At 42.5% G+C, this 17154-nt stretch overlaps 1 protein-coding gene across 1 annotated transcript in view; it reads left to right on the forward strand.

Annotated features, from left to right (window-relative positions):
* The window catches only part of cd2ap (CD2-associated protein), a 46561-nt gene that overhangs the window by 9286 nt on the left and 20121 nt on the right, over positions 1–17154 (forward strand). Inside the window, exons 2-6 of the mRNA XM_076756673.1 lie at positions 4416–4573; positions 11724–11901; positions 13590–13690; positions 14289–14415; positions 15404–15582. Coding sequence (XP_076612788.1) covers positions 4416–4573; positions 11724–11901; positions 13590–13690; positions 14289–14415; positions 15404–15582 — 743 coding nt within the window. The remainder of the gene's footprint in view (positions 1–4415; positions 4574–11723; positions 11902–13589; positions 13691–14288; positions 14416–15403; positions 15583–17154) is intronic.

A 17154-nucleotide genomic window follows, 5' to 3' on the forward strand; every position in this document is an offset into this window, starting at 1 on the left:
TCAGCTTGCCATGCAATGTCATGTACAGTAACATTACACGGGTGTCTGTATCAGTCACGGCATCAACTAGCTACAAGCTGCTGAGTGCTGCCTGTCATTTGCAGTTCTTGCTCTTCAATGAATGCTGCACACATTCAAATTTTATGCGTTTCCAGTCTTTGAAGCAAATACCTCAATGAACGTATCAATAGGTGAGGGAACCTTTTTTCAACATGGGCTGCAGGTGTGCCCATACACAGGGTTGGAAGCTGAATGGGCAGTTTTTGATATATGTCCAAAAAGATTTTTTCCTCTCCAAGTTTTGTAACTTTAAGTTGGACTAAATTGCAAAAAATAAATAAATAAAAGCTGATTTCTGATTCCCCTGCCTAATTTTTATGTTACATCATATCCTTAATGATTTTGTTTTGTGCTTCGTCGAGCCGTTTCAACAGTACCACATTCATTTAAAGAAATGCTTTAAAAAGACTGAAATGTGACAAAAAATGGCTGAAACCACTTGGTGTTTCATAATTTTGTTTTGCTTCCCCTCCACTGAAGATAACTATATTTTAAGTTAGCACTATATTATCAATGAAAATCTGAAGCATAAACTATAAGTAGCTGTGTAGTGACACTGAATTGGCTGGCCTGCGTTCCTCAGGCAGGGTGTGTTTGTGTGGTTGCAGAGTCCTTCTGCTCCACTTGCAATCATCTGGAAGATGAGGACCGCCCTGTGTGTTGCATTAACTCAACAGAGTATGATTATGTCTGTCAGCATCGCCTCGTGTTTTGTTTACTGTAGCAGACCGTATCTCTTCCTGTGGTTACATGGACAGATAGTCCCAAATTACTGTCTGGGGTCCTTGCTGAGTTGTTTATTGTGTGTTGCTCAGTTTGTGTTGTGATTTTTCTGCACCTCGTCTCTAGACTGTACTGCGTAGAGCTGGCTCGTTCATGATCTTAAATATAGTCCTATCTACAGCTGATCTGCTTTGCTTAAGGGAAAGTGATTGCATTGTAACTGGACAGCAGCTGGACTAATTACTGACGGAGGCTGAGAGGAGACGAGTGTTACTCTACTCGTCTGGAAGTAAATTAAGCTCAGAGTGGTGTCACTGCCTGATCCATAATGTCTGCCTGGTCTCCAACAAACTGTTGCTCAGGCAGTTTATTATCCTGTTCATGCACATACTAGATGGTGCTTGTGACCATGGTGGAACTGAGGCGGTGAGGTAAATGCTGCAGTAAAAAGGTTGTTTTTTGGACGTGTCTGACGGGGAAGTCACTGTACCAGAATAATATTTGTCTTCATGTATCAACCTGCTGGGCAGTTTCAGTTTGACAGCTCCAAAATCAAGAGAGCTGCAGTCAGCTGCCAAAACACTAGTTGACTAGTCATCATCTGATAGTTGAAAGTGCTGAGATCACCCAGAGAGGCATGCAGGGGAGGGAGATCTTACTTGAATTTACTAGAAGGCACTGGGTGCCAAATTCAATGAAAGTCAGCAAGCTGTTAGAAAGCACTTTTGAAATTGATGGAAGGATCCAGCTTCAGAAATACCCTGCATTCTATTTGTTGCTTTGCAAAGTGTTGCTTTGCACGTTGTCTTATGCTGCATTCATGTGATGTCTGCACAGTGGAAAGAATGCTCATTTCCAAAATGGCTTCCCCTGTGCATAACCTTGTAGTCACATCAGTTTAAGTTTTAAAGTTTTAAGTTATTTTTTGTCGCCTGCTCCAGCATACATATCTGCTCTGTAAATCTGACCTTCAAAAGGGAGAAATGTATTTTTTCTGTTTTTGGGTTCATTTTTTTTTTGTTCTTTTTTACTTAATAACCATTCTGGTATGTCTACATAGATGGAGACCTTATTTAGAAACAGCCAATCAAATCACAGCATTCTATTGCAGGCAGAGCAGACAGTCACACTGAGCCAGACAGGAGCTGCTACACAACATAAGAACCACAGGCTCTGAACAGCAGCTGACATTAGCTTTCCTGCTAACAACTTCGTCTTATCTAACTTGCAAACATGAACACACGTCTGCACGTCCTGCACCGTAGCTTCTTGGACAAGCCACCGAACAAACATTCACCGGGGAAAAGTGCACTGCTAACGTCATTTTACAGCGAGATAGCTGATTAGCTGCTCAGCACATTAATCAGCAAGAGCCTTTACAGTCATTGTGCTGCAGGTTTGTTGACACTTCCGTCGTTCTTTTCACCAAGTGGGAGATATCGCCGCCCTCAGAAATTACCCATATGTCTGACTCAGACATGCAACAGGGAAGCGGATGTGATCAGGTTTTCCTACTCATTTCCTTGTAATTACTGTGTAAATGATTCGACATGAACATGCTATTGTAGGTACTTGTAGTAGTACAATGTAGGTATTTCCTGCAAGAACAAGAACAGGAGCCAACTGATTGGCATCTGCTGCATCAACCTATTCTAATGACATCAATTTGATATGGCATAATGAGGAGCAGTGTCCTCCCTTTCATGCTTGGTTTTAGCATCGCTGGATTTCATCATCCCACCCTCTTGCCCCTCACTGCAGACAACTGTTTGATTTTTTTCAGGCATTAAGACAGTGGAGCAGGCAGCTAGGCGAGGCCGGCACTCCACTCTACTTTCTCCGTCCTCTTGAACCGCTGCTCCTCTTATCCTCTTTTCAAAGGCTTAAATGCAGTGTGTTTGATGTAGAGGGAAAGGCTGGTCTGAGATCATTGGTCGGGGCCAATTTCTCCTTGGAGTTTGGCCCAGGCTGGTGAAGTGTTGGGGCCAAGGTTGGTGATGTCAGAGGGAGAGTGGAGCCACACACACAAACACGTGCCAACAGTCAACACTGAGCCAAGTGTTAAAGCAATTCGTCTTAGCATTGCTTGACCAATATAATGCTGAATGACTCTGCCGTAGTGTGTGTGTGGGTGTGTGTGTGTCAGTTGTGGGGTTTGGGGACAAAATTTGCGGTGCACCCATCATGTTTTTGTTTTGGCTGCGTTTGGTGTGAAGCCAGCTGTGTCAGTGGAGTTTCTCTGCTCTGAGTCATGTATCAAAGGGCCACACCACATAGTAAAATACCTCATTACCAGTTAGTCCTCTGCAGCCCGCTTATTTTTAGTGGCTGCTCAACCTGCTGCACTGGAAGCAGCTAGGCAGCCTCTCAGTCTCCCTCGCCTCTCACTTTCATTGGATCATGACTTTAACATTTTCGAATAGAACAAATCGAGTTGTGACCATTGCGTCTTAAAAAAGACATTTTTCCATGTTTTTAACCTGTGTTTGTGTGAGACATAGTTCACAGCGGGGTGGGTGTCTGTGTGCATGGGTGTGTGTGAGTGATTGAAGAGTACCTGCATGTTATAGCAGACACCGTAAAGTACATGTTACAGGGAGTGAGTTATAATAGTCAGTGTACAAGTGACCAGTCTCAGGTTGCAGCCTAATTAGAAGGCTGCGTGTTCACAGTACAATAACTTTATTGCAGTTTTATTCCTCAACAGGCTTGCAGTGTCTTGCAAAAAAGCAGCACATTCAAAGTCTTTAAACACTCTTACTGTCACGTACTTGTTGTGACCATTGTTTACAGTTGTTTTATATGAATGATGAGCACTTCTTTTCACTGAACCATTCAAACATTCATTTTTTCTCAGGGCTGAGGGAATAGACCTTCTTTCACCAGTAGAACTGCCATATTTAGGCTGGGTTTGTATGATTTGATCAGTGGTTATTGTGAGGATTTCTGTGTGGCTGTTGCCACAGAAACTAAACAGAGTGATGCGTGTATTACTTTTTGTAAGCAGTTGTGCCTGATTTGGGGCGATTTACCATTCCTTCCTTATCTTGTAATGTCAGTACACATAAGAGAGCGTTTTGCTGAAGCTCATTGTTTATATTGGTTCTGGATCATGTTGAGTTCCTTCACAGACTCTTTTTTAACTGTTGGAAGGAACGCATGACATTAACGTTTCTTCCCAAAATTGCAATTTCACTGGATACTGTCTTACTAACTGGTCAGAGTTATAGACTATAAGTTCTTCAAATCATGGTTTGGTGTAGGAGCAAGCACACCAACCACACTAAACCAATGTTTTGGAATGATTGCAATGGTTTCTTCCAACAATCTGAATCTATTGTTCTTTAACAATGTTGCTTTGATAATTTGTTAATTTCTGTGCCTCTTTGTTTCTCTTGTCACCCCCTTCAAACCCCTTCTTCCCCTGAACTTCCTCTTCTTATCTCTCTTACCCTTATGCCCTTCCTGCCACTGCCTTCTCTTTACTCCTCTCTGTTTTTCTCTTTTCCGTGACCTCCCTCGCCTCCTGCTGCCCACCCCACCGCACTGGCTTCCTCTCTTTCTATCACCATTCTTCCCAACCTCCTTTTCTTTTCCCTCATCTATTTCCTCCCTCACCCTGTCTTGAGTAGAGGTCGTGGTGGAGTTTGAGTACGACGCGCTCCATGATGACGAGCTGACCCTGCGACTGGGCGACATCATCAAGAACGTGCGGTATATAGAGGAGGATGGCTGGATGGAGGGAGACCTCAATGGGAAAAGAGGCCTTTTCCCCGACAACTTTGTTAAGGTGAGTTTATTTTTAGAATATTGCTCTTCTGTCATTCCACTTACTTGATCATATTAACCCCTGTGTTATAATAGAGTTAGCTTGTGTACTCTGTAGAGCTGACAGTGCGCTTCCTCTGAGGTTTCAAATGCCTTTGTCTGTTGTTGTTCCATTAGAGATAATCCTATTGGAGCAGCAAGCATTAAGAGACCATAGCAGTCTGTGGCTGAGTGTTGGTGCGGCAGATGTGGTCACTGATCTATTAGAGTTTCTGAGATATGCCAGGTGTATGCTTGGTTGAAAACAAATTAAATACATTTCTTTGGTAATTTAGTAGGAATGTTTTTACAGAAATTGAGCAGGTGTTATGATTTCCGGTGTGGGGATGACTCCATTTCACTAGATTTTCCATTACCCGATTTTCCTCTTCTGATCTGGAAGAAGGCGAAGTTTGTCTGAACACAAGAATCCTTGATGCAAATTTTGCACTGAAGTTGCGGTGAGCATAGCGTTTTGCTAGCCTTCTTCGAGTTTATCTGGAAATCACTATAAGCTGAAGTGTGTAAACAAACCTATGTGCAGACATGATGAGGCTGTTTGACCCGTGGTTGTGCTGGATTGGATGAAAGATGTGAGTTGATAATGGTAAAAGTTTAGTCCAGCCTTTCTTCGTTGGATTTGATAGAACAAGTAGAAGCTGCACTCAATCAATCAACTGTTTCTGCCCTTGGCCTACAGTGCAATGTACTGACAAGTGTCTCCACCCATCTCCAGGTGGCTAGCTGGCTCAGGCTGTGTTGTAGTGAATGTAACAGCCGCATCTGCAACAGGAACAGACTTTGCACGCTATCCTGAGCTCTCAGTTCGTGTTTGTTGAAGAGATATCATCTCTGGTTATGATGTTGAAGCCACAGGAGTTGACAGTGTTCTGTTAGCTAACCCTAGCTAGCCAGCTTTCTGCAGATGTATGTATGTAACAAGATATAAAGTACGAACATATAAATTCTAAAAAGGTAAAAAGAACTGTCGTTGAAAATGTGAATATGGTCAACATTATCACAACTAAACATATAATATACTAAACCTGAATTGTATTAGCAGTCAAAAGTAATGAGAGTTGAATGAAGTGTTTTTGGCTTGGCTCTGTGTCACTTGGATCGTGTGTTTGCACCAACTCAACCCTGTTTTTGACTGTGTAAATTGGGGCCAGCAGGCGTTATCTCTTTTCATCTTTGCGATTCTTTGTACATGGTGTGCTGTGGGCAAAAGGCTCTTGCAAAGTGTGAGGCTGGGCTTTGTTTCGAGCACTCGACCAGACTTATTTTGAACCGCCGGAAGATATTTAGACTGGCTTCTTACACATAGTTGTGCACAGTTACAGATTCTGAATTCTGTTTGATAAAATGCATCAAGACCCACCCAGTCAGCCTTTTTCCTGCGGTTGGTCCTGCCTCTGCTCTGTCCTCCTCTCACTTCTGTCGTCCTGTCTAATAATGAAATACATGAAGTAAAGTTCTCGATTAAGCATCCTCCCTTCATTCTGACAATCATCAGCCTTTCTTTTTCTTTCTGACCAGTTTATCAAACTCATCTGAAAATGTAATAATATATAATTTGACTAGCAAGTTAAATGTACAGAGATTTACAGTGATCACATTTTGGAAAAAGTCTCTCAACAATGGCCAAAAATGACATTGTGATAGTCTTAAAGAAAGGCTCAAATTGAAATATATTTGTATTTCTGTGGGATGTTTTGCAGTTTGATGTTCCGTGTTACAGTACATACACACCAAAGGCGATTCACAAGGCCTACATTTATCTCAGTCGCCAAAGGTTTGGGAGAGTTTATTATTCTGTGATTGAGTTGATAACCAGATCCGATTAGGGTGAACAAAAGCCTCTGCTGCTAAACATAGAAACTCACTACGACAGTTTGAGGTCTACTGAACTGTCTCACCATCGTCTGTGCAACAATAATGACAGGAAAAGTCATACCTGGAGGGAATTGGTGGATATTGTTGATGTGATCAATGACAGCAAATTGATGTAAAGTTATGACGAACTCATTGCTTTCAGTTTGTGTCGGTTGGAAGACTGTGGAATTTAATATTTTTGTGTAATAGACTTTAGTAGCACTTAAGATGTCTGAGCCTTTTTAAAAGTACATTATATTGTCTCTGTGTCCTCGCTGAACTTGGTTCTAATAGGAAGGAAGGGGGGGCCTCCGTTGCTACCATGTCTGGCCTTGCTCGTTCCAACTCTGGCTGCTTTAAGTGGAGATAGTAATTTCACAGTGTTTGGAGAGATTTTTTTGAATCACATTGCAGCGGCACTTGACGCACGCATTTAAATGCCGAGCCGACACACTGTAAACAGTGGTACGACTGGGCTCAATGCTAACTTAAAATCAGCTGCAAAAAATGCTACTGGTCAACAGCCTATTAATTTAAAGTGAGGAGTTAAAACGCTGTTAAAATGCCAGGATTTAAATCAAATTTGGAGACTCAGTTTGCAGCCAGTGATTACACACAGTTAACTCCGTGGGGCAATAGATACATAATGTTTGCGGATTTGAAAGAGTTGGTACACTTGAATTTTTACTTTTCTGTGCAAGATATTGACACAGCTAATGCACTTCCCTTCCCCTCTTTCATCTCTCTGCCGTTTTTTTTTTTGCTCATTCTGTAATCCTACGTAGTAAGATAGGTAATCAGCTAAACAGCCTGGCCCAGGCACTGAGCTTGGATAGTTAATCCTCTAAGAAGCCTGCTGGCTGTTGAACTTTGCTCCTGACAGCGTTACTGTCGCCCGAGATGTTGTCTTCCTCTTGCTTCCTTTAATTAGTGTTGTAGCTGAACAATCAAGGGACGTGAAACATGTCGGAGGGTGACTCGGTAAGGGATTTAAGAATTCGTCATTGCAGTTAGTATTAACTGACACGAATGTGTCTTGTTGTTGAAGTAGAGATTGTCTTGAAGAAAGGAATGTTGTTGTCTGTGATTTTGAGTGTAGACTTTGGAAGAATTTGGGGTCTGTGTACACAAACTGCCATGGGAATATGTTTTTAGGACTGTGTATTTCTGTAGGTACAACCATCCGTTTTCCATTGCTTAAGCAGGTTGGAGTGTTTCTGAGTGTGTGAGATTATATGTGACAGTGTGTACATAGCAGTTTGCTGGAATGAAAACAGAAATTGGTGTTTCCAGCAGTCTTACAAATGTGATTTAAAAAAAAAGATATATGATGATGAAAATGCTGTATGATAGACCTATTAAATGATAGAACACGTGTAGACTGCAAAGTAAAGTATATTGAAATGTCAATGGATGAACTAGCGAAGCAGTATCATGCCGTCGCTGGGCGTGAAGCGCACCACCAAGCCTTTCTGTCCAGACCAACAATACATTCCTTTTCTGTAGATAGACCTTTGTCTCCCTGTATTAACCAGGAAAGAGGACAAAGCTTAAGCTTAAGGGATCTATGGGCAGAATATGGCAAAAATAGAATATAACATTCTTAACTATGCCTGAAAATCACAATTGTGGAAAGAGAGGGGTGAGGTCAGGGGTGTTCACCAGTCTGTCACCCCACTACTACTGCCACTAAATCCTGCACTGTGGACCTTTAAACAAAAATGGCAGACAATAAGTGAACATAGCCATGGAAACTATGTTAAATGAGGTTAAACTAAACGTCTACAGTTGTTCATTTTCAAAGCATAATATAAGCAGTCCGCTCAGCCTCTCTCGCTAGGCTGGGTTCGACCTCAGCCCTCATACCCCTGGCACTCACCCAGTGAGTGTACATATTCAACATGTTGCATCATTGATTTATTGGTCCTGCTGTACCAAATACGTAATGATGTTCAATATCCAAGTCCAATTAAGATTGCCTTTCTAATAATGTGGTGCCCTCTCCTCCCCTTTATTTAAATCCCCTGTTGGTAATAGGAGTCAGTTCTCATTAGATGAAATGATTACAGGGATCATTGTCTTCTGATAGATCTACTCCAGGTGATTATGAAACCGTAAACTGTCAAGCTGATACTTGTGTCCACCATGGAGAGCTATCAGTCCAAGTACTCACAGCTTAAGCCTCACCTCTTCAGCAGAGTGTGTGTTGTTTCTTAAGCAACTTTGCTACTTCAGCTACAAGAAAAGAACAGAAATCTACTGAGAAACATCCTTTCATAAGCGGAGAATGCTGGAAGAAGACGCAATGCCCGCTTGTACGCTCTCATTGTATGTGCAATCTAATTAACACCCAGTGCGTGGAAAAACAGTTTATGTGTGTGTACACACTGCAGACGTGGCGACATGTGGTCTCACTTTTTAAGTTCTCAGCATAGGCCTTTTCACACTCTTCAGAAGTGCCGGTGAACTACACAGAGACACGTCAAATGAGTGGAGGTCATTGTTGAGTGTTCACATTGATCTTTTGTCACTTCACTTCTGTCAGCTGTGGGTCTGAAGCAGTTTGCTTGCGTCACTTTGTCTCTGCCTCTGTAGCAGATCGTGCCATACTGTTTGTCTTTGTCTTGTTCTGTTGCTTTTCTTCTCATCTCTGTGTCAGTGCCTGCCTGCTACACACACACACACACACACACACACACACACACACACACACACACACTCACGCTCACACACTCACACAGCTGGACTTCCTTTCCAGTGAAATTGCAAAGTCAGCGTGTGTGAACCAGGAAGTGGATGGTGAACTGGCTCATTGGCCAGCCACGCACACACACACACACACACACACACACACACACACACACACACACACACACACACATTTAATTGCTGTTGCTCTGAGCTCCCAGTGTGACGGTTTTATTTTTAAGAGCTGGAAACTGCTGAGCACCACTCAACCCCTGTCTGTTGGTGTGTTTGTGTAAAAATCAGAATCATTTCTTCACATAAGAAATTTGTTTTGAGATTTAAGAATGATATCCTGACTCTGTGGTCCTGTTTCTGGGTGTCAGAGCTCTTGTTAGCTTAAGGTTCGGCTGCTTTTTGACTTTAGTCGACACCGAGTGAGATTGCAGTATATGTCATATGTCAGTCATGTCACTGGCTTGGCCTGGTCATTAAAAGTGTGATCACACCCTAATATTACACCTGGGTTTCTTGTGACACATGTGCTTTAAGAGGTGAGACTGCCAAGCTGATGAAGAACAAAAGAAATATAAAGTTTCTGGTGCGCTTTCTTTTTTTCACACGTCAAATACGGTTTAGATCTCCTGGTTTTAGTGGAAGGCATATTTGGAAATTGTTTCCATAAACATGAAAAGGGGCATTATTCCCATATTTATATCATCATGTATCTAATATTCAGCCTTAAAAACCTAAATATCCAGCAGTGGATACAGTAAGATGAGGAATCTCCTCTTTCTGAAGATGATCTGTGAGTTGAAGGACTAGTGATTGATTAAAATGTAAGGAATCGGCAACTAAAAAGACAGTGAATAGTGAAAATCCAGGGACATCGGGCCATATTTGACGCTAATCCAACATGTCTGATAACCCATTAGCTACCATTAGACAACAGCTAACATTAGCATTGAACCACTTCTGAGCTAACAGTACTGTTTGATAGTGTTGCACGATATGATGGGAAAGGCATGAATGAAATCTGAATTATCAGCACACCTCTTGAACACATTTATTTAAGCCTGGCAAAGTAGTGCACACCAGATGTATTCAAGCTTGCGATGTAAATGCTAGCTTAATGTAACAAAGCACGCATGTCTTGTCAGCCTGCTAAAGAGCTTGGAACACACTGTTGTGATGGTTCTGTATGAACACTACACGGAAATATGTGTTCTCGTGAGCATAATGTCACAGAACGTTACCAACTCAGCCAGAGCATTTCTGAGGGGCAGGTGAAGAGACAAGACAGATAACTTTACATTACAAGCTTGATAACATCACTTCCAGGCTTACATAACTGTGTCCAAGATCTGCAGATGTATTTCAGAATTAATATTATGTTGTTTTACCTTGAAAATGAAACCTGACCTGAGCTGTTCTCCAGATTTTCACTACCCATTGTCTTTCAATTCCCGATCAATCTGGAAGTGATTGATCAATCAGCAATGTGTGGGTGCTTCACATTCTTCCAACAGCACCAAAGCATGCAGGTTGGGTTAATGGGCAACCTGTGTGTATAAATGCAGTGCAAATGTGGTTGAGTGTGTGTGTTTACTCCTCTGATAGATAGGAGATCTGTACTCCATCTCTTCCCCACGCACGCTGGGATAGGCTCAAGCCCCCCAGGACCCTCTACAGGATCAGTGTCCCACATGTTCATACTCACACTATTGAGTGAAAGTGTGACGTGGACTTTGTGCTGTTGTCAGGGAGTTCCCCGGGCTGGCAGAATGCAAAGCTGTTTTGCAGCCTGGCTTGTGACATGATTTGGATCATTAGCGGTAGCTACATTTAGCATGAGTGGGCCGTAACTAATACAATGCTGCATTGAGCACTAACTCAGGTTGCCATAGTTATGGTTTACGTTGTGTCTCTTGAGCTCAACAGAACACAGATTGTCATTGTGTTGTGAAGCTGACAGTATGCATATCCTCACCTCCTTCATGGGATCATTTGGGGTTTAAGGTTGGGGTTAGAAAATTAGTTTTTGGTCAGTGGTCAGGAAATGAGTCACAGCACTGCTGAGAACAGCAGTAAGAAAAACTTGTGTCTGCTACAGTCAAACTATGTGAATGAATAGATTCACCAGCTATTTGTATCCTAAATTAAGTTACTGTATGCCTTCTTTTAAGGATATGTCCTCGGAAGAGACCTGCCTCTCTGCTCTGTGAGACGATTAGTCGGCCTTGTGTGTATGTCTGCTGCTGCTCTGATAGAGCTGTGCTGCTTCTCCATGGACATTTACCTCACTGGCCTATTGTGTCCCACTGTCCCTGGTGTCCCTCATTTCATCCTCTCATGTTTTAATGCACCTGTACTTATTAAACAATCCTTTTCTTGACTACAAAGTTTTTTGTCTTGCCTAAATATGTAAAGAATATTGTTGTTCATTGTTGCTAAACATGCTGTATGAGCAGTATGAGCACTAGCAGCTTTTAATGAGTGTTCAAAGTATGCTGCTCTAAAGACCGTTAAAAAACCACGCTTTCCACTTATTGCTGTGCGTCTGGTGTTTTTAGGAACTGAAGAAGGATTCCAAAGAGGCCAAGGAAACAAAGAGTGAGCCAAAAGAGGAGACGTCTCAGCCTTCAAGGAGAGAGAAGAGTGCAGGGAATGTGGCCAACCTGGTTCAGAGGATGAGCACTATTGGCATCCCAACTGGTGGCTTCCAGCCTCAGCCTCCACCAGCTGCAAGGAGTAAGATGCTGCAGTTTTCTTTATATGTTATTTGCATTTTGTTGTTTGCAAATATCATTTCTCCTGCGTGTGCTGTGTGAGCTCGTGCATGTGTGCATGTGTGTTACATCCCCGCACTGTGTTCAGCTTTGCTCTGAGACTCAATCACGAGTGCCGTCTTATCTTTGTCTTCACCCACCTAGCTACTGTTGCCATGTTTCTATTTTTACAGATGCTTATGCTCATTGAGGAGTCCCAAGTAAAAAGCTCAACTTAAGGGAAAAATGCAACTGTTGAACATGATAGCACAGTGGTGGTTATTTCTAGTTTTATGTCATGTACAGTATCGTCCTGTGGTGACTGGTGAATGGATTGATGATTGAAGGGCTGACAGTTGGTTTTTCCTATGTCAATATTAAGGCCATTTTAATTAATGTACTATCAGAACTAAGATATTATAAAATGACATGTCTGCCTTTTTCCCACCTCTTTTCTATGGATCCTGCACCCCACACGTCTGCTCCCCATATGCCTGCTCACCAAAACTTTTCTCTGTGCTCCATAAGAGAAGTTACCTTTATGGAGATGGTTTGGATTGTAATATTAGAGACACAATAATTATTTTAAAGGCATTGTAAAGCACAGACACGTATCTTTCACTTAGCTTGCAGATGGGCTGTGTTATATCCTTCCTCCTAAACCTAATTGGGTGCAGCTCTGCCTTTTCCTTACCACAAAATGTCATTAGAAATAGTAAATCAGTGTAAGTCAGTTTGCAGTGCTAATGCATTAATAACTTTGTAAATATTTGTTTTGCATTCAGAAATAGAGTAGGATATAAAAGCCTGTAATATAAGTCAACCTAAGCTCTGTGTATTCCTGAATGTCGGTACCTGTGACCATGTGACAGAGGGCTCCTCCAGCACCAGCTGTCACTATCTGCTCTCTGCTCTGCAAACTGCCATCAATTCACAGAACATGATGTTAATAAGCATGAGTAATGCTGACCTTTGATGTAGTCTAATTTGACGAGTCAGTGAAAACGTGCTCCATACACTATCAGATATACAGAGACTTCTTGTAATAAAAGCCTTGTGTGAGGGACGTTGTGGTGTGGTGAAAAAGCAAAAATTCTGATCATAGAACATTCAGCATATGCTGCAGGCGAACTAATGCTGTCCTGTTAATGACGCTGTGTTGTTACTTTATCATTACACTGAGCCTCTTTTGTGTAACTAGACACTCGCTTTCTCGTGGAAAGCTTTCTTCCTAAGTCTGGTCTCCATTGGAGCAAATCTGTGCAATCAGCTCAGACTGATGCAGCGTTTGGGCTGTCCTCGTTGACGACATATTCTCGTCAACACCATGTCTTGTTCGGTTGTTCAGTTTTCTGTGTGCGGCTCTGCTTGTTCAGCAGGGTGTGTCTGCCACCTGCCACAGGATCACCGAGCAGAATGGTTTCAGAGTTCACTGTGGGGAGGGTTAGGGTTCTTGCTAGCTTTCCCACTTCCTGGATTTACACCTTGCTTGCTTTCTCACCTGTCACAGTTCTCACACCGCCCCCTTTGGCATTACAGAGGAGACAGAGACGTACCCGTGCACACAGCATAGCTCTTTCCATTAGATAAAAACAAAAGCACGGACTGGCATGCACATGTGGAGGCCACACAGCAGGTCGGTTGAATTAACTGGTGTTTTCTGTTCCACAGAGCCTAAGAGGAGACAGTGCAAGGTGCTGTTTGACTATCAGCCAGTGAACGAAGATGAGCTGGAGCTGAAAGTCGGAGACATCGTCGACATCCTTGAAGAGGTACTTGATTGATTGTAAAGTTATCTTACCAAGTCACAGTAAGTGCACCTTGTGATATAACTGTTTTCTTTTGCAATGCCATTTCCTGGGATATGCACGTTCCCCTTGTCTGACCTTTTAGTGTTTAGGATAAACACAACACAGAGCTTCAGGTTTTGGTGTGTGATTTGAGACATGCTGGTAGAGGTGGAACATTACAACCACTTCATGTATTTAACCGCTCAGATACACCAACTGTTAAACGGTTATTTGTGGCTTGGGCAAGTCAGAACAAGTAAAAGACAGGACTGTGCATTCTGCAGCACTGTGAGTGTATGCTACAAGAAGAGCTAACAGGAAGATTGTTAAAAGGGAAATACATGTGCTGTGGTTGTAAAAGTGGTCTTAAGTCACAGTTTATGCATTGTTTTAATTAATAGCCTTGATCATATATCTATAATTAGCATTAATGGCATCAGGGGAATTTCAGTGCAGCTGTGGAAGACTTCACTCCTGAGCTAAACAGGACCTCGGAGCCACCAGATATCTTTAAAAAATAGAGGGGGAAAAAAGTCACATTTCCATGTCAGATAATTCAATGAATATTTTGTCTGTGCAGATTGAAGAGGGCTGGTGGAGCGGCACCCTGGCAGGCAAGTCTGGGCTGTTTCCCTCCAACTTTGTCAAAGAGCTGGATGCCAATGGAGAGGACGGAGAGTCCAACGACACGGCAGCAGACGAGACCGGTAAGAGAGAAGCAGCAAACAAGCAGGGCCTCATTAACATGAAGGATGCAGCTCAGCTGGAGAAGGAGCATTGCATTTGCTGCAGTTCAGCAAAGTGATTCAGCAGTTTTCTTGTTCTTCTTGGACTCAAATGCGGTTGTAGAGTGCCTTTAAAATGCACTTGATGTTCTGGAACACTGTATGAGAACAGTGCAGGTAAATTCAGTGCAGTCTTCTGAGTGTCTGACAGCAACTGCTTACAGCGCTGTTCAGGGAACAGAGATGAACACTTTCTCTTGTCTCATTCAGACATGTATTCTCTGGTTGAGGTATTGGAGAACTGTTTATGCAGAGAAGTTCTCACCAGTTTTGTAATGTTGTTCTTTTGCCCTCGTGGCCCTTAATTTATTGTCAGTGTAGTAATGGAGCTGTTGAGGTGTAATTGCAGCCTCGCTGCATGCCTCAACAAGAAGTTCAGTGTGCAGCTGCATGTTTGTAAGCCTTTTACCTGTGTGTGTGTGTGTGTGTGTGTGTGTGTGTGTGTGTGTGCGCGTGTGTGCGCGCGTGCGTGCGTGTGTGTGTGTGTGTGTGTGTGTGTGTGTGTGTGTTTGTGCGCGTGTGTGTCTGCGTGCGTAGGTTTGTGCACATATTTGAATAACCACAGCTTCAGGTTATAACTACATTTGAATACTACATTGTTAAATATTACAGTGTGTATTTACACACACGTTTCCCATCTTACATCTGTTTTTCATCAGAGCTGTGGTGAACTGTTGACATTCAGAAGAACTGTTTTTTTATGAATTAATCTTTTCATTCATGCGTTTCGGAATGTTAAAATGTCTTTGTTTAATAAACAAACACAATTGTAGCACCCTCTGGTGGCTTAAAGGGGAATAAAATGTGGATTTTTCTCAGCCAAATCATGTGTGCTGACCTATACATTACTGCAAACGCAGTAAGATGAGATACTTGTGGATTAACTCACCCTGCTGTATGTCCTCTCCAGATGGAAGTGGAATGGAAAGCACCGCCACCTCCACATCGCCTCAGCCTGCCTCAGGGAATGGAGTTATAGCTCAGCCCAAGAAGATCCGAGGCGTCGGCTTTGGAGACATTTTCAGAGAAGGGTCGGTCAAACTAAAGGCCCGACTGCCAAGCCCTGAGACAGAGGAAAAGAAGGAGAGAGTGAGTGAGATGCAAGCCGGGAATATACAGCATATATGGCACAAGAAATGTTGTGAAAGCACTGTGATATGTATTTAGGTACATACGTGACATTCATTATGAGCAACATCGATTCCATCATTTCAGAAATATCTGATGTTTTAGAATATTTTTAGAGGAGGCACAGTACAGATTAGGGTTCAGTATGGTATTTTTTTTTCTGTTTCTGAAGACAGGTATTTTACAGTGAAAAGATACTGAGAGAACTGACAAAAAATTCCTCCTTTAGCTCCTGGAAAATGTGCACTTAGAAACTGCACATGTACTGTGCCTTCGTCATCCTACTTTCGGTAATGGATGTAATTGTTACACACATCATCCCGTAGCTTTCCAGTGTCAGAATTTCTTTAACTTGACAGTCTGACATTCACATCCACTTCATCCAATGATTGGCCACGTGTGTGGAGGTGACAGAGAAGCTCTCCTCATTCTTCATTCATGACACAGCTGCTTCTGTCACCTTTCATGTGTAGAGCCGACCGCAGCGCTATGACCGCCTTCCCTCTAGTGTGGCTGTTCAGAACAGATAGAAACACCTGACCGCCTTCACACTTAACCAACTACGTGTTCAGACAGTGAGAAGGCTTCAGTGATAGCAGTAAAGGCTATAGCAGCAAATGAGAAGATAGATACTGTAGTTATCTTACAGTAGCTCTCTGGAACAGCCCGTTCATTTTCACATGACGTTACCTTTCTGATCCCCTTCTGTGGTCTCCTGCTCTGTGTGTTTTTACTCTAGTCCACTGAGATGTGATGAAGGAGCCTTTCTCTGGCAGGATAAATACATGTGTAACACACGTCAAAACAACCTGACATCAGATGTTATTTAGCAGCAACATATGCAAATCAGATGAACTGTGATTGGTCTCATTTGATATCCGCAGCTGGAGGAAAATAAATCCATAGTAGGGATGAAAAATTGAATTCGCTTCGCTCGCTGTCATCGGCACATGCACACGACTTCAGAATCAGGCAGGAAATATCTTCTTGTGTAAATGATTTTCTCTGTTTTTATTTATTATTCTGACATACTCGGCACAAGGTGGATATACTCAAGTCAGTGGCAGGTGGATAATAACATATTGACATTTAGGTGTAGCAATGAATAATGAAGACTTAATTAGCATAGCATGTAACTCCTATCTGAAACTGTCCCCTCTTCTCCCCTGTCTCTCCTCTTCACCACAGCCCCTCACACTCTCTTCCACCACTAACACGGCTTCCTTCTCACCTCCCCACTCCTCACCTACCACCACATGTCGCATGCCCTCACACTTTCTTCTTCACAGGATATCTCACTTTGGCCTAGATCGGCCTGCATAATCCACTTAACTGCTCTCCCCTCTGCCTGCAGAAGCATCCAGGACGTAAAGCATCCTGCTTGTGGCATTTTCAGTTTTTGATTGACTTTTTTTTGGGTTGTTTTTAATGATTTTCTGTTGATCGGAACAGTTCTGTTATTCGCCCGTGTGGTACTTTCAGCAGGTTAATATGACACATTAATTTTGGTTGTAGTAACAGGCAGAAAAGGTA

The sequence above is a fragment of the Chaetodon auriga genome, chromosome 18 (assembly GCF_051107435.1).
Source record: "Chaetodon auriga isolate fChaAug3 chromosome 18, fChaAug3.hap1, whole genome shotgun sequence".
In the NCBI taxonomy this organism is placed as follows: domain Eukaryota; kingdom Metazoa; phylum Chordata; class Actinopteri; order Chaetodontiformes; family Chaetodontidae; genus Chaetodon; species Chaetodon auriga.